At 34.7% G+C, this 26,556-nt stretch overlaps 1 protein-coding gene across 2 annotated transcripts in view; it reads left to right on the plus strand.

The window, feature by feature from the left end:
• The first annotated feature begins 13,504 nt into the window (after positions 1–13,504).
• PPP1R3A (protein phosphatase 1 regulatory subunit 3A) overlaps positions 13,505–26,556 on the plus strand; it is a 38,733-nt gene continuing 25,681 nt past the window's right edge. Inside the window, exons 1-2 of one of the 2 annotated variants that reach the window (XM_065939454.1) lie at positions 13,692–13,934; positions 14,213–14,295. In XM_065939454.1, coding sequence (XP_065795526.1) covers positions 13,824–13,934; positions 14,213–14,295 — 194 coding nt within the window. In that variant the 5' untranslated portion in view covers positions 13,692–13,823. Of the gene's footprint in view, positions 14,296–26,556 lie in introns of both variants that reach the window. The other variant, XM_065939453.1, reaches the window with a different exon arrangement.

Here is a 26,556-nt window from a genome sequence, read left to right on the forward strand (position 1 = left end):
TGATCTAATGTTAGTATACTTGTCCATGGATTCATACTGTTTTCTTTTGTACTCTACTGTTCTTTAAAGTTTCTTTTTTTTTCTTTTGAGAAGTCTATATAACACATGATGCAAATTTATCCCCTAGGGCCTCTTACATCAGTAAGCATGGTAAATAGCTTCATATATATGAGGCTGTCTATAATGACTGATTAATCCCTTGCGTGCTCAGTCAGTCAGTCATGTCTGACTCTTTGAGACCCCATGAACTGTAGCTAGCCAGGCTCCTCTGTCCATGTAATTTTCCAGGCAAGAATACTGGAGTAGGTTGCCACTTCTTTTTCCAGCGGGATTAATACTTTAGCATATGTTTATTGTTGACTCTTTTTAAAGGGTTCTTTCAGAAAGATAAAAAGCACTCTCTTTTAGACTCCAGATAGGCAGTGGAAAAATAACCTCCAAGTGGGGATAAGCAGAAAAATGACATATCACTGTTGTAGAAAACCTTTATCACTTGTGGAATCATCTTTGGATTTTCTCATTGTCATGGAATATGATAATTATCCCAGTGTGGTTTACTTTGATTAAGAGGATAGATGCCACTTCCATTAAGGGGACTTGATTGATTCTCAGAGTTGCATTTTATAGACCATTCCTGTCTTCTGTACAGATACAGTAAAATTGTCTAGAAAAGAAGGGTTCAGCTGCTACTGATCAGGAGGATACCTTCAGGAAGGGCACAGAGACCCATTTCAAGCAATTCTCTTAATTATTAAACAAGACCTACTTAGTAAGTTTGAGGGGAAAGAGCACTGATTCGTGAGCCAGCCAGCCAAGTGCTGGCTGTGCCTGTGCTCCCAGTGCCCTCAGAAAAGGAGGGGGAAATCCCTCTTTCCTACAGACCTGCTTCTTTTCACAATTAATTGAAGCAGAGGATCAAAATGTCTCTAGAAGCCCTTCTAACTTAATTATGTTCTAGTACACAAACACCTGCTGGGAAGGCTGTGTACTTAGAGCTGGGGGAGACGTGATACTATATAAATGCTTTTCTAGCCCTTCAATAGCTAGCTCTCACTTCATCATATGTGGAAATGACTGAGACAATTAAACTGAAGTTTTGGGCCAATCCTATAATACTATGCAAGTAAAGGAAACGAGCTCATAATACTGTCTGATCTGAATTTAGTAACAACTATGATATTATCTTCATGGTCTGCTTCTTGGGCATGCAGATTTCCTGATATGAGTGAAACACCATTCACCACAGCAACCCAGGGTACTTCAACCTGATGCATATTCGATGCAGGTGACTTACCTAAATAATGTGTGGAAAGCTATGGACTAAGATTTTAACAATTAGGAGGAAGTCACAGGCTGATTAACTTTTAAAGAATTAAAAGGATGAATTCTAATCACTGCCTACAAAATGTTTGTCTAAATTCACAATGGAGAAGTTAAGCTACATTTTCTGTGATAAATTTGGGTCTCCCTGAAGGCAAGGGAACATTCTTACTCACGCTTTCATAAGGTTAGACTATCAGTGGGCTTCCCTGGTGGCTCAGATGGTAACAAATCTGCCTGCAATGTGGGAGACCTGGGTTCGATCCCTGGGTTGTGACGATCTCCTGGAGGAGGGCGTGGTAACCCACTCCAGTATTCTTGCCTGGAGAATCCCATGGACAGAGAAGCCTGGCAGGTGACACTCCATGGGGTCACAAAGAGTCGGACATAACTGAGGGACTAGGCACAGAGTACCGAGAAATATCTACTGAAGTGAATCTTATGAAATAGACGTTTTAGGAGGGTCAGTCAACAGTGCCTGTCCCAGCACACGCATGTAAACACACAATGAACAAATAGGCAAATTTCAATATACAAATTTAAGCACACTGCAATAAATTTCATGGGGCATAGAGTCAGAATCAGAAAATTAAAAAGGACTTTGGAGATCAACCAATTGTTTTATGATAGTGGAATTTTGTTTTAATGAGAGAATATAACTAGGAATCACATTCTCATTCCATGGAAGCTGAGGATGAGAAATAATTTATATTTAACCTTTCTGAGGGAATTAATAAATTAAGATAAGTTTAAATTACAGAAGTATAAAAAGGGTAGTATCAGATCCTTCCCATCCCCACCCCTTTACACTTTAGGGCCATAGGAACTTCTTGTGTTCTATTGGGCTATTTCAGTGTGGTTTGAGAGTATATGTAGGTGTGTGTTTTTTAGATGAATTGATGGGATTTGGGGCTGGGAAATAGGAAGACTGAGAGTTAACATCTTTAATGAAAAAAGATATGATAATTACAACTCTTCATCTTCTATGGTTGTTAAGTACAAACTCAGCCTTATAAGTTACTGTCTTTAAAGGAAAGTCACACAAACAGACATAGAATAAAATAAAAGTGATAACATCTAATGAATATTGTACTTTAAAATGTAATATTTTACACAAATTTAAAGCAACAAATTACCTTATTTTTATTTTCACAAAATTATACATTGAGAGAGAATTGATATATTTAAAAGACAGTAAAATTAACTTCCTTTTTTGTTATGATACCATATTTATGGCACACTAATTATTCTACCAAGGCCTATGAGAAAGAAAAATGGATATCAGACATGGATTTTAAAATTGCTGTGAAAATAGTGCAAGATGGAAAATTTTACCAGAGAATTGAATCTTAAAAATTGAGACAAAATTCACACATCTTAATATTCACTCTTCAAAGATATGATACAGTGGGTTTTTAGTATTTTCACAGATATGCACATCACTATTATATAATATTTTCATCATTGCTATAAGAAATCCATTACCTATGGGCAATCACTTCCCAATTCTCTTAGCCTCAGCTTCTGACAACCACTAATCTATTTTCTCTCTCAATGGATTTGCCTATTTTGAGCATTTCATAAAAATGGAATCATGCTATATGTGGTCTTTTGTGTCTGCCTTCTTCCTCTTAGCATAATGCTTTCAAGGTTGATCTGTACTGTAATATGTGCTTCATTTTTTTCTATTGTTGAATGGCATTTCATTGTATATACCACATTTCACTGAAATATCACTGTTTAGCCATTCATCTGCTGATAAACATTTTTTTTTTTCAATTTTGGGCTATTGTGTATAAGCTTTTCTGTAGATAGATGATTTCATTTCTCTTGGGTATATACCTAGGAGTAAAATTGCTGGTTAATATGGCAACTCATATTTAACCATTTGAGAAACTGCCAAGCTGTTCTCCAAAGTGGCCATAACATTTTACATTCCCACAAGAAATGCATGAGAATATGTATTTCTCCAAACCCTCAACAACACTTGTTATTGTCTGCTTTTTGATTATTGCCATCCTTGTAGGTATGAAGTGGTATCACATTGTGGTTTTGATTCACATTTCCTTAATTACTAATGAGGCTGAGAATATTTTCATGTACTTATTAGCTTTTAATATATTTTCTTTGGAGAAATGCCTATTCAAATCCTTTGCTGATGTTTGAATGGGGCTATCTGTCCTTTTACTGAGTTGTAAAGGCTCTTTGTGTATTTTTCATATGAGTTATTTGTACGTTTATGCAAATATTTTCTCTCATTCTGTAGTTAGTCTTTCTTTTTTTTTGAAAGTGTCTTCTGGAGCAAAAAACTTTTTAATTTTATGCTGTCTAGTTTATTTTTTTCTTTTGTCATTTGTCCTTTTGGTGTCATGTCTAAGAAACTATTGTCTAATCCAAGCTCACTAAGTTTTATGTCTATGCTTTGGTGAAAAAGTTTTCCAGTCCAAACTCTTAAAAATGTAAGTCTTTGCTTAGTTTCTGAATTAATTTTTGTTTATTGGGAGCCAAGGTCCAGCTTAATTCTTCTGCATGTGGATATCCAGTTTGACCAAGATTGAATTTCACTCGATGGTGAAATATTGTAAACTTTACAACACAGATAAGGATTAAGAATGCTCGTTACAGCCACTACTACTGAACATTGTGTGAGATATTTTTTTGCTGGTGCAATAAATCAAGAAAGCAAAAGATAAAAAGATGAGAAACCAAGAAATAAACTCCCACTATTCACAGGTAACATGCTACTTTACACAAAAAGCACAAAATAACCTAAATAAATTACTACAAGTAACAAATGAATTTAGTAAGATCACTAGTTACAAGGTCAGCTTACCAAAGTCGATTGCATTTCTATATAGCAATAAAAGGAAAACTAGAAAATAAAAATGAAAAAATAGAAAATGAAACATTTAGAATGACAGTATATGCACTAGCACAAAAATTAAATATAAACAAATGGATCTAGTAACACATATGAAAGAGTTCCTCACTGAAAACTACCAAGTATAATTGAGAGAAACTTTAAAAGGGCTAAAACCATAGACCATACCATGATTGCAGACTGGAAATCTCAGTATTGTAAAAATGTCATTCCTTTTTAAAATCTATTCAAATAATCTATGGGCTCAATGCATGCCAAATAAAATCCTAGCAGAATTTGTTTTTTGTAGAAATGAACAAACTTATTCTAAAGTTTAAATGGGGTTGCAAAGAGTTGGACACCATGGAGCAACTAAGCACATGTAGAGAGAAAGAGCAATCTTTCCATAGTTTATGCTGCACACGCTGGATGTTTTTATGCCACAAAAATAAATCTTGATTATCCTACCTCATATTATATCCATAAATCAATGCCAGATAGACTGTAGATTTAAATGTGGAAGATAAATCACAAAGAATTTACCTGAAGGACTAACAAACAAATTCTACTTCTTAAATTCCATTCATTGAAAGACACCATTAAGAGTAACAGGACAGGTCACATAATGGGAGAAATAATATACATACAGACATGCATACATGTACTTCTGGGAAAAACATTAATGTTTATATATCACTTTATTGATCGATCTGTTTATCTGGTTTGAATAGTCACTTCACAAAATAAGACATGCATATGCTCAAAAGGTGAGAAGATGCTTAACTTTATTAGACATCAAGAAATAAAAGTAAGATACCATTTCATAATGACCAGTGTGACAAATAAAACTATTGACAGTACCATGGGCCTGCAAGAACTCGAAGTAACTCAGGGCCTCATACATTGTTATTTGGAGTGTATATTTGTCCCACCACTTTGATAAACTGCTTGGTAGTACCTATTAAAGATGAATGTTTAGAATATACATATACAAGTTTAGAATATATGTTCCTAAACTGTCTTTAGGGTTCATACATTAACAAACCAAAGGTCTTTCAACAGTAGAATGAATAGTAAGTCATGACCTTTTCGTAAAATAGAAGAGGATACATCAAAGAGAATGGATGAATCTCACAAATATTATATTAAGCAAAAGAAACTAGATCAGAGTTTAGTTTCAGAAAAATTAAGCTTAAAAACAAGAAAAATTAATCAGCGGTGATGGAAGTCAAGATAGTGGCTACATTTAAATACAGCTTTTGAGAGTGGGTATGAGGATTTCTTGCTGGAGTTGGTAATCCATTTTTCGAAGTAGTTGGTTAAATGGCTAAGATCACTTTGGGAAAAATTCAGTGAGCTGTACGTTAATGATTTGTGAAATTTTAGTATAAATGTAATAGTTTAAAAGTTTTGCTTCAGTTGATACAGAAGACTTTGGTTAAGGCGGTAAGTTCTTATAAACACAAAAACTAATGTAAATTAAACTATAGCACAAAATAATAGAGCTTTTATTAATTTTTTTCAAGTGGAATGTGATGCCTCAGGAAGCAGTGAGTTTGCTGTCATTGGATTTATACAAGGTAAAGACAGAAGCATTCCTATTTAAAAATCTTAAAAGGGATTTTCAAAGGGTGGGGTTTGGATAAAATGATCTCCAAGGAGCTTTCCAATTCTAAGACAAAATAATGTCAACCTTCCAGTGAAGAAACACAACCTCCCAAGTGGGTGATACCAGACAATTTGCCAAACAACTGTTTATCAGTGAGAAAATCATTTAAACTATCAAGTCAACTCCACTTAAAAAATATATTTCTCACTTCCTTATAAGTTTAACAATATTTTGTTATATAATTTAATATATGTGTATATACATATATATTATTAAGAGACTGAGTTAAACCATAGATTATGCCTCGATTTTTTTTATATATATATTTTAAGAAAAACCTAAAATAATCCAGTGACAGTTGACTACTCTATTGGTAAAAGATGATTTGCCATGGGAAAATTTAGAATGATGTCAACTATAGTCACTGTACCAAGAATGCCTTATGAAAAATTAAGCAAGTTCTATTTATTGCTCACCTAAATAGTCAGATGAGATACACATAATGTGTGTATGTTTTGATATAAACATCATCATGAATTTTTCATATTCCATAACAAAGAGATTTCTTATAAAGGCTTTTGATTCAGTTTTGGATGAACATCAGGTGTATGAGAAAGAGACTTGCAATTATTCTACTTTTAATTCACAGGACCAACTCCTCTTGGTTGTCAAATAATTATTCGCAGGTATCAAAAATTCTTAAATTTTTTGGTTCAGGACTTGAAATAAAAATTGTATATAGTCAACACAGTAAAATTTAGACATGAATAAATTTAACATGTAATTTTAGAGAATTTTCAGATCCTTTGCCTTCCACCTACCTATCCAGTAGTGTAACATGTATCACAGGTCCTGGTCTGGTTAAGTAAAATAATGTATAGTTGAGACAAATACTGGCAGTGTTGTTGGCTTTGTTACAATATTAAACAGTAGTAGGTATCCTACTCTGCATGATATGTTCAGTTTGAGATTCTTTAAATTATTGAAGAAGCATTATTTATCATCAGCCAAAATTGTGCCAAATATTGCATAAAGTATATACCTCTTTGAAACTTTGAGAGAAACCCATAGTTAATGTTGAATTTTTGCCTATAGTAACTCAAATGACATAAGACATAAAAAAGTAAGTCACATATATTACAACTATACTCTGTAAGTAGTTTGGAAAAGACTGTAGTACCTACATGCTTGTTTATGTAGGATCTCATGGTAAAATCTCAGAAACTTAACTTTCCAAAACTGAATTTTATATCCTTCCATGTCTTATGTTGTTTCATTCTATCTTAAACAATTTATTTAATTCTGTAACAATAAGGAAGGACTAGTATGAAGTGGAGGAGAAGGCAAAAGTCTTCTAGTGGTCTGAATCTATGGTGACTCGATGCAAAGAAAATGTATTTATGCCTCTAAAATAATGAAGTAGGAAGTGAATCTGAAACCAATACAATTCTTTCTTATGTTTTCCCAATAGCATGCATTGATCTTTACATTTTCTTTACTATGGAAAACATTTAGCCTGAACAAAGAATAGAGTATTCTGCTTAACAAATTATTTTGGCAGATGGAGAACTGCCACATATTCAACAGATGAATAATTACTTTTTAAAATAATTTAAAAGTTACTTCAGGATTTTACATTATAAATATTGACTTTACTATATTGCAGAAGTACAGAATTAGCAATAAAAAGGATATTTGAATTCCAGGAAGATGATGGCTTATGTCCAAGTCCTTCATTCTGCTTACCACGCATCCACCCATCCACCCATCTATTCATCTATCTATCCATCCATGCACACACCCATTTTGTATAATATGGAATATATGGAAATACAATGGTACACAAGATGAATAATTCTTCCTATGAAGAATTTCTTTCATGAAGAAAATTGCACAGTGACTATACTAGATGATTGAATTTTTTAAAAAAATTAGTGCAATATAATTGACATATAATATTGTCCCAGTTTGGGGCTTCCCAGGTACCTCAGTGGTAAGGAATTCACCTACAAATGCAGGAGACTCAGGAAGTGTGGTTTGATCCCTGGGTTGGTAAGATCCCCCGGAGAAGGAAATGGTAAGCCCCTCGAGTACTCTTGCCTGAGATATCCCATGTACAGAGGAGCCTGGCGGGCTGCAGTCCACGGGATCACAAATAGTCGAACCCAATGGAGTGACTGCATGCACCCTTAAGATTATTAGATAATTGTTCCAGTTTAAAGTGTACAACATGTTGAGTTCATAAATTTATATTTTGAAATATGATTACCACCAAAGTGCTAGCTAACGCTTCTATCATGTCACATAATTTGGTGGTGGTGGTTTAGTCACTAAGTCCTGTCCAACTCTTGCGATCCCATGGACTGTAGCCCACCAGGTTCCTCTGTCCATAGGATTTTCCAGGCAAGAATACTGGAGTGGGTTGCCATTTCCTCTCCAAGGGATCTTTCTGACCCAGGGGTCGAACCCAGGTATCCTGCACTGCAGGAGCTACCGACTGAGCTACCAGGGAAGCCCCCATTACATAATTTAGATGACGAAATTTCAAGTGATCTTTTTCCTTGTGAATTTTAAAACCACCATAATTGTACGTTTTTATTTCTTCATAAGCTTTCAATTTATTAGCTCATTTGATCCTTGTAACAATTTTGGAGGTAGGAACTATTAGTATTGCTATTGTATAGCTGCAGAAAATAAAAGCATAGAAAGGCTAAGTAATTACCTAAAGCCCCTCAGCTAATAAATAGAAGCAGGATATAAGCATATAAAGTGTGTCTCTAGACACTGTTCTCAAATCCCACAGTTGTATTATCTGTCAAATAGAGGTATGTCAATATGATCAACAATACTGCAATATTATCATCACCAAGAATAACAATTATAATATATATCATTTTTATTCTTTATATAGACTTGTCACTAGGCTTCCCAGGTGGTGGTAGTGTTGAAGAACCCATCTGCCAATGCAGGAGACATAAGAGATGCAGATTTGATTCCCTGGAGGAGGGCATGGCTTAATCCTTAAAGTATGTTTGAAGTAGAACCCTTTAACAGTCCTTTAAAATAATAAATACCCATATTAGCTCTAAAGAGATTATATAATTCATTTTTATAACAGAGACCAGTAATTCCCAAATAGGAGTATAACAAAGTCTGAGGGAGAGAAATAAAACAGTGTAAGTTATTATATTTACCAAAGGAACATGGGTTAAAAAAGGTTGAGAGACCATCACAAAGAAAAATTATTTGGACATCTTGGGAGATCTTTCATCAAATGGAAAAAGGAAAGTTCACAAAAGTTAATTGATTAAAAAAGTAAACTAAATCTAGAACAAATGAATTTTAATGACTATCTTTCAAAGAATGATTAATTTGTTAATTATGCATTATAAAACTAAAAGTTGGTGTATGGATGGCATGCTATGGAGAATACTGCACTGAAAGCAGAGACATCTGAGTTTAAGTCCCAGCACTGTTACCAAATGTTGGGGCCCTTCATTGTTCTTGATTTCAGTTGTCTTATGTGAAAATGAAGGAATAGCCCAGAAGGCTGTTAAGTGCCTTAGCGTCCTGCTTCTCTATAACTCACCTAAACTTTTGCCATTTTTTTGTAAAAGTATTTTGTAGACTCCGCATAAGAAAAAAAAAAAAGATGTGATAATTGCGGGATGATAGCTACAACTCTTAGCAGCAGCAGCAGATACAACTGTAACTAGAACCTAAGTCCTTGACCCTAAGGCCAACAAACTGGTGGATTATTCATTATAACCATTCTGCAAACCAGAACCACTTGTGGGGCACCAGCAACCTGGAAGCTATCATTCAGTAGATCTGACAGTGCACCTGAGCCTATGTAGTTTGAGCATCTCACTCAGGGATTTTTGCTATTTATCAATCGGCTTCCCTTGTGGCTCAGCTGGTAAAGAATCCACCTGCAATAGAGGAGACCTGGGTTTGGTCCCTGGGTTGGGAAGATCCCCTGGAGAAGGGAAGTGCTATCCACTCCAGTATTCTGGCCTGGAGAATTCCATGGACTGTATAGTCCATGGGGTCGCAAAGAGTCAGATACAACTGTGCGACTTTACTTTGACTCACTTTCACCTGTGAATAATCATTGTTCCAGATTCTCTTTTGACAAAATGTTACTTGAGTTTAAGTTGCAGACAAAGACCTATGCTAACAAGGGAAACAAATGCAATATTATAATTAATCTCAAAAAAGACTATTTCTTTTTTAGTCATCTGTGGATAAGATCAGTATTTCTTAGGTGACTTGCACTGTATCAGAGCCTACAGATCTTAGATACTTGAACTTATTTTTTGCTGTGATAATAGAAGATCAAGTAATATAAACTCAGTTGGCATTGAGATGGAATATTCAGAAAATATACACACACACACATATGCTTAAACATAGTGCATAAGCTCATAAAGATAAGTAAATACAAAACTTTTAATCTCCATTATCTTTTGTTTGCTCTTCCAAATTCATGCACCACTTTTTTCACTCTTTTCCATCCTGCTCTGTGCTCTGGGAGACTGACCAAAATGAACTGTAATAGTACCCACAGCCTTTGGCCAACGGGTAACCGGTAGGATACTGTACGAAAGGATAAAAGTGAATTCAGTGTGTTTTTGCCCATAGATCACTCCTGCTCATCTTCAGCTGACTGTGTCCCTTGACTAAAGGTCACTGATCCCCTTCAGCCTGGTGAATAGTTTATGGCACTCTGTGCTTTAAAGTTTTGATACTTGGCCCCTTTTCTCATTCCTTGAGAAAAGCTGTAGTAGTTCTGATGCAATTGGCCCCAGTTAGTGCACAAACTCTTGTGGATTTTCTGCATTTACACTTTTAAATAGATGCTTGTAAATAAGCCCTCCTGGAATTATCAGATTTTGTGCATGACATCTATATTTCCTATTTATAGGGATCCTGATTGAAACAGTCTTTTATGTTAAAGGTACCTTTGAAAATCTTTGGTTAAGACAAAAGAAGTAAGATGTATGGAAACTTGAACTGCAATTTGATTAAATAAATAAATAGTCATAGCTGATAAAAGCAGTATACTTAAGAAATTGAGGAAAAATATAAAATTCATATTATTAAAATTGAGGTAGCAGTGAATATAAGAAAATGAGATGTTGGCCTGATATGGAAAAAAATAAGGAGATGTGAATTTTAACTGATACAAACACCAAAGCATAAGTTCTGAAACTGATAGAGCTTTCTCTATGCCCCAGAGACACTTGATCTGTGCTACTACATTCAACTAGGGGCAGCTCATTACCAGAGTAATATAGGCAAGCTGGAAGGATTCATAGAAGAGTAACAAAATGATAAAAAGCGCTGAAGGATTGACCTATAAGAAGAGATTAAAAAGAGGAAATCACTCTGCTTTATCTAAGCAGTGACTAAGGGGAACATGTCAACCATCTATAATTATGCGAAGGTTATAAACTCCAAAAGATAGGCAGCAATTACTACAAATCTAGGGTGTAGTGCTCTGTGGAAAGAGGAGTTAAGAAAAGGAGATTTTAACTCAAAAAACAGGACCATTTCCTAATGTATACCTATTTTATATTCCAAAGCTAAGTGTTCTATAATATAGCCTTTGAAAAAGACAAAAATAAAACAAATTACAAACCATTAGTTATTACATATGTAGATTCTTTGCAATCTATCTATTTCTATCTATCCTATCCACCTAACTAGCTGATCTAACTATTAGTGTATCTCAGAAATCAACCTTTCACAAACATATATAGCTATTTATTTAGCAATATATTAAATAAATATTTATTTAGTAAGCATCTCATTTAATTGTTAACACTACATTTTAGCAATCAGAGAAACTTAGGGTAAGAAATTTTAAGCAATGTTCTGAAGGTTACCCAGCTAGTAAGTATCACAGTCAGAGTACAAACCCAGGGGTTTTATCTCCATGTCTCTGCTTATCATCCCTGAATAGTTAAACTACTTCAGTACATTATTATATCATTTCTACAATTCTCCATTCTTGAACAATCGATGTGGTCATCACCCATTCTAGCTATGTGATAAAGCCTAAAGTAGTTTTCATTTCCTTATCCTAAACAACACTTATTTTTAATCTTGCAAAATAATTCCTTAATTTACTACTGTACACAATTCAAGTTATTCAGCAAGTCATAATTATTTATAAAGTTTAAATTTAAGAAAGTATGCTATTGAGTTCTCTTAAAAAATAATCACCTCTCACAAATTATTTGAGTTGAAAATACATTGAAAGAAAACCTTGGTCATGGCTAATATTTCAAATAGTACAGACACCATATAGTGAAATGAATGAGTCCTTTTCACTTAAAACCTTCAACCTCTGTGGTTAGAGATAACTGCTACTAGTAGTTTCTTTTGTGTCTTTCCAGGAATTTTCTATGTACGTATTTGTGCACACTTTCTTTTCTTCACTTAGAAGTTATTTTGGTTGTTTTTCCACATCAACACATAAATTGGTACTCTATCCTTTTTAACGACTGTAAAATATTCTATTGAATGGGTGTAACATTATTTATCAAGTTCCCTGTTGGTGGATATTTATATAGCCTCTAAAATAATCAGTCCTATTATGAACATACATTTACATTCATCTTTGCAGTCTTATCCCTTACTGATAGAGCAAATTTGTAGCTGGAGCATTTTCTAGGTCAAAGCATATGTATGTTTACATTTTTAGAGGTTTATCTACAAAATAGATTTTACATTAATACAAAAATATGAGAGCCTAAACAGGCTGCTCACGCTCTAATATTCACATAGAATCCCAATATGTCATGGTATTAACTTCTGCTTTGTGAGCATAAATGGTATTTTGCCAAACATTTTATTCTACATAAATATTTTATTCCTGGACCAGGTTTATCATTGCCTACTTATATCTCAAATCATTAACTTATTACTTGTTTATATTTCTCCATGACTTAATTAAAAGAAACTTGCTAATGTTTAAAATAACAGATTTGACTAATTATTTGTCTTACACCTTGACTTACACTATTTCTTCCATCTGGAAAATCTACCTCATTCTAACCCTACATGTCTATGTCCTACCTACCCTTCATGATTTCTTTCAAATGATACCTTCTCCATCTAAATCTTGTTTCTTTCCTCAGAACTCCCAGCATCTTATTTAACCATTTAGAATTCACATTATATATAAGTCCACAATCAATGATGGCTATCATTATTATTAAACACTGGATCTTTCCAGTTCTATAAATGTTCTTATTCTCTCCTGCCTTCCTTTGCCTTCTTCAATGGATGGATCGAACTCAAACTACATATTTAGTATTGTGATACTATTTTTATTCTCTTTTAAAATAAATGGTTCAATTTTTAATTTTTAATATCAACAGGTTAAAGTAACATTTTTATTCTAAAGTTTCAGATTTTCAAACACAGCAGAAAATGATTTAAGATGTCTCTTTAGAACTCATAAACACGCAATTTTAAAAATTAAGAGTTAAATCTGAAACATGCTGCTGAGAGTTAATGTGGATGCTATCATATTAAAGGCCTTTGGAGGCAAGCAAGCATAGTTTACACGCCATCGGACCTATTTATAGAGCTGACTCCTTTTTGCAATGTCAACTGTAACCTTATACTTATTTTAAGCCTCAGTGTCTCAAATATCAGCCTCTACTAGTTGTACAGTTCTCCCTTATTTGATATCAGAGAGCCCAATGGAGCCTTCTGAAGAACCTAGTCAGATTAGCAAAGATAACTTTTTAGAAGTTCCTAGTTTATCTGATTCTCTTTCTGAAGATGAAGAAGTTAAAGCTACCTTCAGACCTGGCTTCTCCCCACAACCTAGCAGACGAGGTTCTGATTCATCTGAAGACATTTACCTGGACTCTCCACCATCAGGTGCAAGAAGAGTTTCATTTGCTGACACCTTCGGATTCAATCTTGTGTCTGTTAAAGAGTTTGATTCCTGGGAATTACCGAGTGGTTCAATTGATTTTGACTTAAGGAAGGACGTTTTCCACACAGAAGAATATGTTTTATCTCCACAATTTGTCTTGCCTTCTTCAAAAGAAGATCTTATGCAACAACTTCAAGTACAGAAAGCGATACTGGAATCAACCGAGTATCCTCCTGGATCTACAAGTATGAAGGGCATTATTCGAGTTTTGAATATTTCTTTTGAGAAGTTAGTATATGTGAGAATGTCCTTAGATGACTGGCAGACATATTATGATATATTAGCAGAATATATTCCAAATTCATGTGATGGTGAAACTGATCAGTTCTCCTTTAAGATAACATTGGTTCCTCCTTATCAAAAAGATGGCAGTAAAGTTGAATTTTGTATACGTTATGAAACTTCTGTTGGTACATTTTGGTCAAATAATAATGGCACAAATTATGTATTGGTTTGTCAAAAGAAAGAACAAGAGCCGGAGCCTGAAAAACTACAGGAAGATGTTCCTAATAGACAAATAAAAGGCTGCTTAAAGGTAAAATCAAGGTGAGGATATATCTTACATCATTACTTTTCATAATTTTTAAAGTTTTTAAAAGTCATTCTCTATTTCACTACTAAGAAATAGTCATGCTTTTTAAAAATATAGTCTTGTTATGTATAAAGCAATGGTGCTAGGCTTTAACAAGGTCAGTGATATTTGAATAATAGCACTGTGTCATCTCTCCTCCAGATGTAAGGAAAATATGGGTATAAGGTAACTGATAACAGGGGGAGTGAAATATGTATATTTCCTACCTAATGAGCTATAAATTGCTAAAATTTAAACCATGGAATCTAGATTCTTAACATGTAAAACTGCTTATTTTGCCATTTAAAGTATATTTATGTTTAGTGTTTCAATACTTTTGCTGTACTTAAAAACATTTCTGACGAGCATAAAACTGTGTTTCAATATGTACCTAGTGCTCAGAAATTCATAGACTTCCCCTCAAACTTTTCAATGACATTTAGTTGTATAGGGATTTCTGGAGTGATACATACTTAGTTACATTTTAAGAGCTATGATGATTTTAGTGATAAGCTAAGATAAAGTAGTATATGAGTGGTATATGAATTATCTATAAAAATTATAATTATAACCAAATGTAACATTATAGAACACAAAGTAGTATAATTTAGTAAAAGTAAATGGAGCAGAATAAAAAATGACCCAAGTAGAAATAAGGATATTAGCTTTATAGATTAGAGATTTGGGATATGACCCTTCATTAGTAACCTTGCTCTCTTGTTAATGTAAAAAAATAAAATAAAAATAAATGGGTATTCAGTTCTGTCTGTTGTAGAGTTGGCTCATTTCCATGACAGTAGTTGAGTAGATAAAACATCTAGGAGGAGATGGATGTCTTCTGCTCCTCAGAGTGTCCCAAAGGAAAATCACATTGCTGTATCAGCCACAGGCAAAAGCTTGATTATTTTCTGCATGGTCCATCCTAACTGTCATTAGACCCAAAGATTCTAGTAACTGCACCAGAAATAGTGTAATATGATGAAAAGGGAACTGTGTTAGGAATCAAGACATCTAGATTCTAAGTGGACTTAAATAAAAATAAAAAGAATTACATTGGAAAATTTTTAATTGCTCATGCTTTAATGCCTTGATCCACTAAATGTGCTATTCTAATGCATTAATGAACTAAATATAATGTAAGTGAAGCAATTCAATCATATAAAATATTTCTGTTTTCATTATCCTTTAAAGTAATTTAAAGATTGGTTTACCCGACTTTGTGAGTTATGCTATCTTTCTTAGTCCAAATAAACTTTCTTAGGTTTTAACTGATGCTATTGAGAAATAATAAAATCATAATCTGTGTGCTAAAATAATTTACATTTATTAGATTACTCAGCAACATGTTAGCTATGTAGACAAAATATGTTCAACACGATTTAATAAACTAATTTGTCATAAACATACACATATTAAATACTTTACAAATAAGATCATCATCAGTGGATAAATTACAGGCTGCAACTTGGTCTATATATTAGAGGAAAGCAAAATTTAAAAAAGGCAAAGCCGTATTGTCAAAGATCTCATAAAAGAAGGAGTATTTAACTCTGGATTTTTCTGCAAGTTAGAAACACAGTTTAAAATTATAAGCATTACAAGCTGAACTATGGTAAAGATAGAGGATTCCTTTGATAGACCAAACTTGACTTGAAAATAAGAACAAACATAGATAACTGCTAGACCTAATCTACGCTAGTCTTGATATTATTGAAACTTCTCCTAGTCTAAGATAAGTATAACTGGATATATATCCATACCCACATTTATATTCAGAACAGTAATTGTTAGGTTCATAGCGGACACCATTCAAGTTTTAATATTGCTTTGGGGAAAAACTTGAGAAGAACTAAACCACAAAATGGTCTAAAGGCCTGTAAAGTTTCCTAATGAGTTATAAAAATGGAAAAAATCTCTCTCCTTCAAAACCACAAATACATTTTCTGCACTTCTATAACTTAAAAATGACCAACATAATTCAAACCACATTTTGAAAAAAAAATGCATTTGCCTCTGGAGAAGGCCTTTTGTGCTAAGTTTCAGTCCAACATGAATTTTTACATCTGATTTATATACCACTCAAAATGGAGTGTATAAAGGAAATCCTGACAGATCCTTAGAACAGCATGTGCCATAATAGAATATTTATACAGCTTTTCCATGATATAATTTATATGCAATGGGGTTTCAAATATTCCTAAAACTCACACAAGAGAGCATTATCAAATTTCTAAATGAATATTGCAGTTGGATTTCATTGTGAAGAATTTGGTTAGGGAAAAATAGCACATCTTATTAGTGTTCCTTTACAAAATGTGTACTCGGCTAAAGCAAAAATTCACTAACACTGATTTGATCGAAAAAGTTACAGCTTCTAAAATATCTTCCTCCCTTCAAAAGTTACAGAATTTTGTAATTTAATTTAGAGGTCACTTCTTTGAGAAGATAAATGCAGAAGAGAAATATATGTGAATTTTTACTTCATATATATAGGTAGATTAATAATAGTATGTAATACAAGTCAGAGTTAGACTGAAAATAAGTCTGTCTTAACGTAGAGAGTAGCAACTAACGTGAATTCCTCTTGATTCCAAAGTTAATTTGCTATCAGGGTCTCAGAGATTGTATCTTCTAAAAGCGTCAAGAATCCCTTCTAACAGGTACAGAATGAACTATGGGAATACACTTAGTGAGATAGGATTTCTGTTATGTCAGTCACCCTAGGCATGATGTTTTCTCTATGGAAGATTTTTTCAGGTCAGAGTTTGCAAACCTCCACATTGATGTGGTTGTCTGATTTTTTGTTTTTGGTTTTTCTTTATTCTTATTAATTTATCCCCTTTGGATACAAAGAAATAGCTAGTTGGGGGGTGGAGAGAATTTGTAACTCATAAGCATGTGACCGAGAGTGACCCAGAGGTATTTAATTGCACTGAAAGGCATGCATCATGAGATACTTGATAAGTGTCACCACAGATGTAGTACTGGAGTATGTGTTAGCAAACAAACTAAGCAGAATGCTGATCTACGTCCCATGGAGATTATTTCAAAATAAGTGACCAAAAGAAATAACATTGACAGAAGTAATATTAGATATATTAGATAAATAAACTAAAAATAACACACAGAAGCAATATACCTTCAAAGTTAGAATTTGGGTTTCAGAGATAAATATATCTGGGTTTGAGTCTAAGCTGCACCACATGCTAGCTGTGTGACCTTCTGCAAGTTAAACTCATACTCCTTCTGTTAATTGTGAATAACAGTGGTACAATCTCATAGAGATTGTTAGAGATTTCCATAAAATAATACATATAAAGTTTTGGCCTAGTGTATGGCACATAGTAAGTTATCAGAAAATAATAACTCCTGTAAAAAGCCAAGGCTAACTCAAGCTTTAGGTGGATCTGAAAAACCCTAGAGGGGCCCAAACTGTCCAAAAGTTTCTCTTTTCTTTCTTTTCAGAGTTTCTGAAATTTCCGTTTTGGAGAGCAATTTTCTTTGTTTTTTTCAGGATTTTAATCAACAAGGGAAACCCACTGAATTGTCAGTTTTCTTGAGATGTGTGTTACCTGATTTCCGGAACATCTTAAAGTTGGAAAAGATCTTAATGATTATTAAAATTTTCATGTTTAATAAATTAAAAAATTGAGGACTAGATCAAAAGGGTTAAAAAAGGCTTGATTGTGGGATAGAACAGACACACATATTTATCCCAGTTAATATTCACTTAATAACTATGTGGCTACGGACATATTATTTTACTTCTCAAAGCCGCTATTTATTTATATGTAAAATGGGGCAATGGCACTTGTCCAGTCTTGCGATGATTAAGTTAACATAAAATGAGATTATATTTTTAAAGCTTCTAGTAAAGTGTTGGGCACATATATAGCCATCAAAACTCAAATATAATTGCCATCATTATTATCAAAATGTGTTCAGCTCATTTCTTGGTTCTTGGACGTGTGTTATTTCTTCTGACATCATAGTCTTCTTGTTAGGGTTTCAAAATTCATTCCATAAGTGTTTATTAAGGGCCTGTGTGTCAGGTACTGTGTTGTTAGGTACAAGGTTGGAAGCATGACTCAGTGAAGACCAGAGGCCCCAAGGAAACAGTCCTCACACGGGCTGAGAGCAGAGGGGGTGAGGGGAGAGAACATGAAAGCCAAGCTCAGATTCTTTTTTTTTTTTCAAACTCAGATTCTTCTGGTAAAACAAGGGAAGCCACAGATGAAAAATAAGAACCACTTACATTGCATTTTGAGTTTTCTCAAATCTGTGATCAATAACTGATCTTGAGTACTGGCCAGGGGACTGACCTTTTCAGCATATCCTTTTCCTACCAACAGCTGCTAAATGTTCCCAACTGTTGGGTACACGGACTGACTTCATATGGTCTTGTATTTTATTAAGTGAAACCAATTTATTATTTTAAGTAATGAAATGGCATGATATAGGTGTTGGATGGTATTTATAACTTGGCCAGGTGAATGCAAATAAATTCCTGAAAGATTTCAATGCCAAAGGAAAAAAAAAAAAGATCACTCTTCAGTTTCTGTACCTGAGGAATAATAGAAACAGGCACATTCAAGAATGGGAATGAGAGAGAGGTTTTCTAAAGTATGACTTGAAGATTACAGAAAGTTTATCTTTCAGGGTGGTAAATTGTTAAAATGAAGCCAAGAAAAACATTGGAAAATGGTGCCTAATATATGCTCACATTGCATGCTCCAGTCAGAGCTATAGCATTGTGAGACTTCCTTAATTTACACTTACAGTATAATCTGGAGTCCTGGAAATAGTCCAAAGAAGTGTAAATAGCCCCATGATGCCTTTAGGACTTAATATATCCCATAACTAACCTGTTTTGAGTCCTGACTAATTGTGGAAGCCTGGTCTGTTTAAGGGAGGGACCTCTGGCAAGGCCACATGGAAACATTAAACACAGCTGCATAGGACCCGTCAAGAGGACTGTTTGGAAACTGCCAGCTGGTTGACAACAAGGAGCCAACTAGCTTAGAGTTTCCTTGGAGATCTACCAGGGCTTTGTGGCTTCCTGGTCTTTTGGGAAATCCATACTCCTATAAGCCTTGACTTTCCCTAGAGTAGTTTTGTACATTTTCTGAGAGAAGAGGGTCTCATCACTCAAGAGTTTCTCTCAAGCCCTAGCTGAAGGGAATCACTATAGATGCCAGGCCTCAAATGGATCCTCTGAGATCTCTAGGCGCCTAACTTCCCACCTGAAGCCCATCTGCAGCCTGTAAAAATGGAGCGGGGGCCAAGAACACAGGGCCAATAAAGCTCCAGGCAAAAGATGATTGTGAAGTGGGACACAGATTTTTTTACCTTCTTCCAGTTCTGCTGACTGTGACTCCTGTCTTTGTTCCAAGGTTTCACCTCAACAGGCCAACAGGAATAGTGTAAGGGCAGTTACCCCAAGGGCAGACACCTGAAGTGGGCCTGATTGCCCACTACGTTGTCAGACTTTAAAGATCATACAGATATAGGTGTATGTGTGTTTATATGTGTATGAACATTTACATAATACAGACACACAAAACTCCTCTTCTTAAATGCAGACACCTCCAGGACGGAAGGGACTATACCTACCTTATAGCAAATTAAAGTCAACTGCACAAATGGGCTTTGAGTTTGGATTAAGACAATGGAAATGGATAATTTTAGAGCAGAGAGCACTATGGGGTACAGGCAGATTTGAGTACAGAGTTGTGGTAAGAGCTCCACAGAAGCAGGCGGACCCAGGGGGTCTGGAGTATGTGTGTATATTTGGGAGGGAAGAAGGATTCCAAAAACAATAAGGCATACTGGAAACAGTCTAAGCAGCAAAGTAGGGCATATTTGGGCTTTCATTCTTACTAATTAGTAGCTGTATGAACTTGGATAAATTATACTTTGTATCCATTTTATTCAGATATAAAATAGGGATATAATTTCTACTTGGCAGAGTTGCTATGAAAAACTCATTAGCTAACACATATAAACATCTATCCCAGTTGCTGACACTTTGTAGATACTCAAAATGATATTGGTGATAAATTCCATATTTTAAAATCTTGTATATGGCTAGCCCTATGACCAAAATTAATGGAGAAATGTTTTTTCCCCCTCAATACCATTCCTGCTACCTAGACCCAGGTTAGTACAAATCCATAGTTTTGTAGCTCAGTTGGTAAAGAATTCTGCAGTTGCAGGAGACTCAGGTTCAATCCCTGGGTGGGAAAGTTCCCCTGGAGAAGGAAATGGCTACCTACTCCAGTAATCTTGCCAGGAGAACCTCATTGACAGAGGAGCCTGGTGGGCTACAGTTCATGGGGTCACAAAGAGTCAGGCATGACAGAGTAACTAACACACACACAGTTTTAGAATTATGGATTTTTCAATAAGTTTTGGGGCACTAACTAGGGAAACTAATATTTTATAGCATTGCTACTATGGGGGGAAAATGATTCCCAAATTCCAGAAACTTCTGGGCTACAAAAAAATTTTGGAACATCAACCAGAAACTAGGTATTTTTTTAATGAACTACAACATGTTTTTTCCTTAAGGTATTTCTTCTTAAGATGGTTCTTTTGGACTGAAAACTGAGTCGGCTATACACAGTTTCATCTTATCATCTCTGTGTATATACATGAATAGAGAGTGAAATTTAATTTGATATAATTTTTTCCTCTAAGAAGATATATTATACACCTTTGAATTTTAATCATTCCTCTGCTTTTAAAGCATTTTCTGTACCCCACCACTGTATAAAAAGAAAAGGCTCCTCAGGACATAACTCTCAAATCTTTTCAGGTTTTTATTCTGCTGCTTTTATAACTTTTCTTGGGTAACTGGCACGGTAGTATTATTATCTATCATATAAATAATACTGGAATTTCCTGTTAGTATAGTGGTGAGTATCCCCCCCCCCCACACCCCCCCTACCCCCCGGTCATGCTGGAGACCAGGGTTCGATTCCCCAGTGGGAAGGCACTGGAAACGTTTTGGACTTCCCTGGTGGCTCAGACACTTAAGAGCCTGCCTGCAATTGGGAGACTCAGTTTCAATCCCTGGGTTGGGAAAATCCTGTGGAGAAGGACATGGCAACCCACTCCAGTATTCTTCCCTGGAGAATTCCATGAATGGAGGGATCTGGAGGGCTATGGTTCATGGGGTCGCAAAGAGTCGGACACGACTGAGCAACTAACACTTTCACTCTCATATAAATAATAACTGGTTCTGAAACCTTAATCAGACCATCCTGCTGTTTAAAGATTTTATGACAAATAGAAATAAATTGGCACATTGGACTGTTACACAGCACTGTTTAGTAACAGAGACCAACTGTTCATTAAAAAAACCTGTCTTAAGAAATTTCACTGTTCCCTCCCCTTATAGTTACTCTGAAAACTGTCTGTCTGTGTTGCATAGCAGTGCTATTCAAGTTACAACTAGAAATGCAATTCAAACATCGTAAGACAATGATTTGTCCTGTGTGCAGCTGTGGATTTGGATTTCATTCACCCCTTTTGAAATTTGCGAAGTAAAAAAGATCAAAATATCCCCAAGCTTTAAATCTACAAAGCATGCCAAACTCTAGATGCTTTTACTAATTATGTGAAACAGATTTTATAACCCATTTAACACTGATGATACTCTGCTTATTTTACAGAATTAAAGCATGATACAAAGCTAACCTACTAATGATGAAGTTATAAGAAAAACTCCAAACTGATTTTCACTTTTAAAAATTATGACAGACATCTTCACACAATTACAAATTACATAGAACTGCTTGGGTAACTTTCAGATTCATAAGCCATATAGGAAATAAAACAGTATTTTTGCTTTTTAATAAGATCTCCTCCAGGTGATTAATCTTAAAATAATATATTGTTACTACTTAAATATCTTGAGTATTTTACCAATAGAAAATTCTCACCAGATTTTAAAATTACATTCAGGCACAAGCAGAAAAAAAAAAATATGATCCTCAGATATAATCTTGAGTATGTATATAAGACTATTGTGTTTTAGTATAAATGAAATTATAATCATTTTTCCCAATGCTAATACAACACTTGATCTGAACAGTCTTCCTTGAATTGTATTGTAGGAGAGGCCATCTAATTCTATCCTTTGCTTTCAGGTAAAATTATTCTGAAAACTACCCAAGCATAATGCTTATAATATTCTCTTCTTAAACATCTCCCGAGAGATTGTATTCTTTAGTAAAGTATTCTATCAGGAAATCCTATATCTTTCATGTAGTCATTCCTGTTGTTCTATGTCTTTAATCTTGTCATTTTTAATGCTGATTCTCAATTGAAATTGAAATTCTCAATTCAACTAAATGTTGGAATTCCTATCCTTATACTTAAAGTTAGAATTACACTGTTTATGTGACTGACTTCTATTTGCTATGTCAAATAAGCTCAATAAATTTAGATCTCCCCTCGAGTTCCTAATTATTAAACTAATAAGCTAGTTTGTAGTGTTTCAATGCAAAAGTCAGAGAAGAAAAAGATCATCACCAAGCAGTGAATGATTGGACTATTATAAGGACTATGAACTGCCAGAACCACGGCTATCAGGGGAAGCTGAATGGATTAGTAGGATAGCTAAAAAGCACTCTCAATCCTACCCTCTTTACCTTTGAGTCCTGATTATTGAACTCTTGTTGAATTCAGAGAAGGAAATAGACTTTATTTTACTAAATTACAAAATTAAAAGTACTTTAGAAGATCACTCCATTTATTCCTCAATCCTGCATATAAAGTTAGCTGTATTAGATTTGTTGAAGCTCTCTTAGACAAATAGTGAACAATTTTGAATAATCGTTACTATTTTCTAGAAATCCAATTTTTAATACAATTTCATCCAATAATATAATTTTATGAGTACATTGAAAAGAAAGTTCGAATAGATTTATAAAAATCAAATGTAATACTGATCAACTGAAATTTAAGCTATCTTAAGTATCAGTGATAAAATGTAAATGATTCAATTTAAGTATCATTTTGTAGAAAGGCTGGTACTGTGTCTACAAACAGAAGTCATTTGAATATATGTTAAAGTTGTTGATTCTGTGTCTGCATGTGTGTACAGTTTTTCCCCATATATGATTTTTAATTGAAGGGTAACTGCTCTGCAATGTTGTGTTGGTTTCTGCCATACATCACCATGAGTCAGCTATAGGTTTACATATGTCCCCACTGTCTTGAACCTCGCTCTCACCTCCCACCACATCCCACCCCTCTAGTTGTCACAGAGCTCCAGTTTGAGTTCCCTGAGTAATATAGCAAATTCCCACTGGTTATATATTTTACATATGGTAGTATATATGTTTCCACGCTACTCTCTCCAAGAGTGTGTTACAATTTTAACTAAAAGGTATTGTTTGAAGGAATTAATATGTACAGAGTATTGATATAGTCAATCTAGTTGATAATGTATTTATTAAATTAAACATGTGTGTGCTAAGTCGTTTCAGTCATGTCAGACTCTTTGTGATCCTATGGACTGTAACCCCTCAGGTTCCTCTGTCCATAGAATTCTCCAGGCAAGAATACTGGAGTAGGTTGTCATGCCTTCCTCCACGGAATCTTCCCAACCCAAGGATCGAACCTGCATCTCTTATGTCTCCTGCATTGGCAGGAGGATTCTTTACCACTAGCACCACCTGGGTTTCAAAAATTCTAAACAAGTCAATATATACATAAAATGAATAAATAAAATAATCACTTCAGCATGAAATTCTTGAGCTTCCTTCATATTTGTCTTCAATATCTGTGCTGAACTTCTAACATGGGAGAAAGATTAAGCAATTTTGCCCACCTGCGTTCAAGTCATCCTTGATGCATTGCTTTTATGGTGGAAAGTACATATATATGTACACATGAGCTTTTCACTTTTCACAAAGATAGTAATTTTCCAGTATTTTATGCTGTTTGTATTAGTAATAATACCTCATTCAAAGCTAACTTTGGCAAACCAAGTTAAGTTTGAGATCATGCCAGTTATACAGATATTCAAGGCATTTATTTACAAGTATCGTAAAACTCATGTAGTTCAGGACTACTCCTATGGTGACTTATTCAAGCCAGGTAACTTCCTTTTGCTCTTTCATGGCTTTGACAAGCTTCCTTAAAACTACCGGCATTTCTGGCAATATTTTCCCATAGAGTAGCTACTCCCATGATGCATAATAAAACAACTCCTTAAATAAATGGGTTGATGTTGCCATGTTTGCATCTGAGGCAATTTATAGGCAAAGAAATTAACATTCAGTGAAACTTTACTGTTTATCAACATTTTTATTTTAAGGAAGAGGACTTCTGTCATATACCCCTTTCTATATGTTTAGCCACAGTGTTGTCAAGACTACCTGACAGCAGTGGGCTCTCCCTGCACTTTCACAAGTTTCAGACACGTTTATGTGTGTACCATCTTCCCGATCGGACTGCAAGGTCCTTAAGGTCAGTGATGATATATTAGCTTAAGCATTACTCCCCACTGTGACTAACAAAGGGTTTCATGTGGAAAAGCTCTAAGAAAAATATTGATTAAGCCTGATAACCATAAAGTCTGGCAAAATCCTAAAGTGTTCATTCTGAGTAATGAAGGAATAATTAAGGAATGAATTATGCTTATTATAACATTAATGATGAGTGGTTTTATTGGTTTCACAATCTTTAAAACTCCGGGGCCTTCTGGTCATCTCCATCTGGATACCCAGGTGGCAAAATAATTCCCCTATGTCCAAAATCAAAGTTACATTTCTCCTTCAATTCTAACCCCTCTTCTTTTATTCTATATTTTGTTTAAAATCATAGACATCATTCTAGTCATGCAAATAAGAATTGCCAACATAAGAAGTGATGAAGTGATTTCTCTTTTGCCAACTTCTATTAATTCTGCACTCATATTCTATCCCATTGCCACATAAGTAATGATTGTGCATTTGATTAAAAATAAACATTATTTTTAAAATAAAGAATAAAGTATACAAAAACCATATTTACCTATTATAAAAACAACAGATAAGAGGGAACTTTATCTCTGAATACTTGCATATTTGTTGCCTAAATTGACTCAAAATTTAATTTAGAATTGAACATATCACCCATATTAACATCTTGTAGCCAGTCTAAATTTACTTTCAGGTACCAGGATATCCAAGAAAGATCAAATTGAAAAATAAGTTAATATAGTCTACTATAGGATACTAAAGGATCATTCAGTCTTCCCTTCTTTCTTGTCTTCTAAAGAGCTGACTCATTTTCTTTGGGACCCTTTGGACTGTAGTCTGCCTGGACCCTCAGTCCATGGGATTCTCTAGGCAAGAACGCTGAAGTGGGTTGCCATGCCCTCCTCTAAGGGATCTTCCTGACACAGGGATCAAAGCTGTCTCCTGTGCCTCCTGCAATGCAGGCAGATTCTTTACCCACAGAGTCATCAGGGAAGCCCACTGAGTCACTACAGTGTTACTATTCTGTAATGTCAAGTAATCTTAATATCCCAAATAAATATCCATTGGTCAGCTTTTGGCTTCCTTCATACCATAGGGTTGCAAAAACTCAGACATGACTGAAGCAACTTAAAACACAGACACACATGCCACAATCCAGACCAGTGGGAAAATAGAAAAATTCAACTGGTTGAGTAACAAAAGACCAAAAACAGATACTGTATGTCCACTGATCAGAACTGAGTCATTCATTCTTTCTTTTTGCCAGGACCATGGCCAATACTGATTATTCATGTTAGTTCTACCGCTGCTGCTTGCTGCACTCACTGATTCTGACAACTGTGGATTCCGATCTGGCTGTTGTTCTGTCTCCTTTTCTTTACCTGAATGACTTTCTTTGACTGGGCCTTTTGACTCTACCAGATTCCTCCTGTGTACCTAAACCTAAACACCTAAACCATGTCCTCCCTGTCCTGAGACTGCAGATTCTTCGTCTTTGTTTATACAAAACCACAAAAACAAAAGCAATTAAAGAGAAATAATTCAGTGTATGTAAATGGTTAACCTTAAAACCTACCTAAAGGTAGAATAATGAATCTGCTACATTCTGTTGAGTACTTTAAAAAATTACTTTATATATTTTACACTTAAAGAAAAGTTATAGGAATAATATGAAGATTTCCCATATTTTTGTAAATTATATAATAGTCCAGTTGCATTGATTCTTGTAGGCAAAAGGATCTATCATTGAAAACCATAAGC

This window comes from Muntiacus reevesi, chromosome 6 (assembly GCF_963930625.1).
Source record: "Muntiacus reevesi chromosome 6, mMunRee1.1, whole genome shotgun sequence".
Lineage (NCBI taxonomy): Eukaryota > Metazoa > Chordata > Mammalia > Artiodactyla > Cervidae > Muntiacus > Muntiacus reevesi.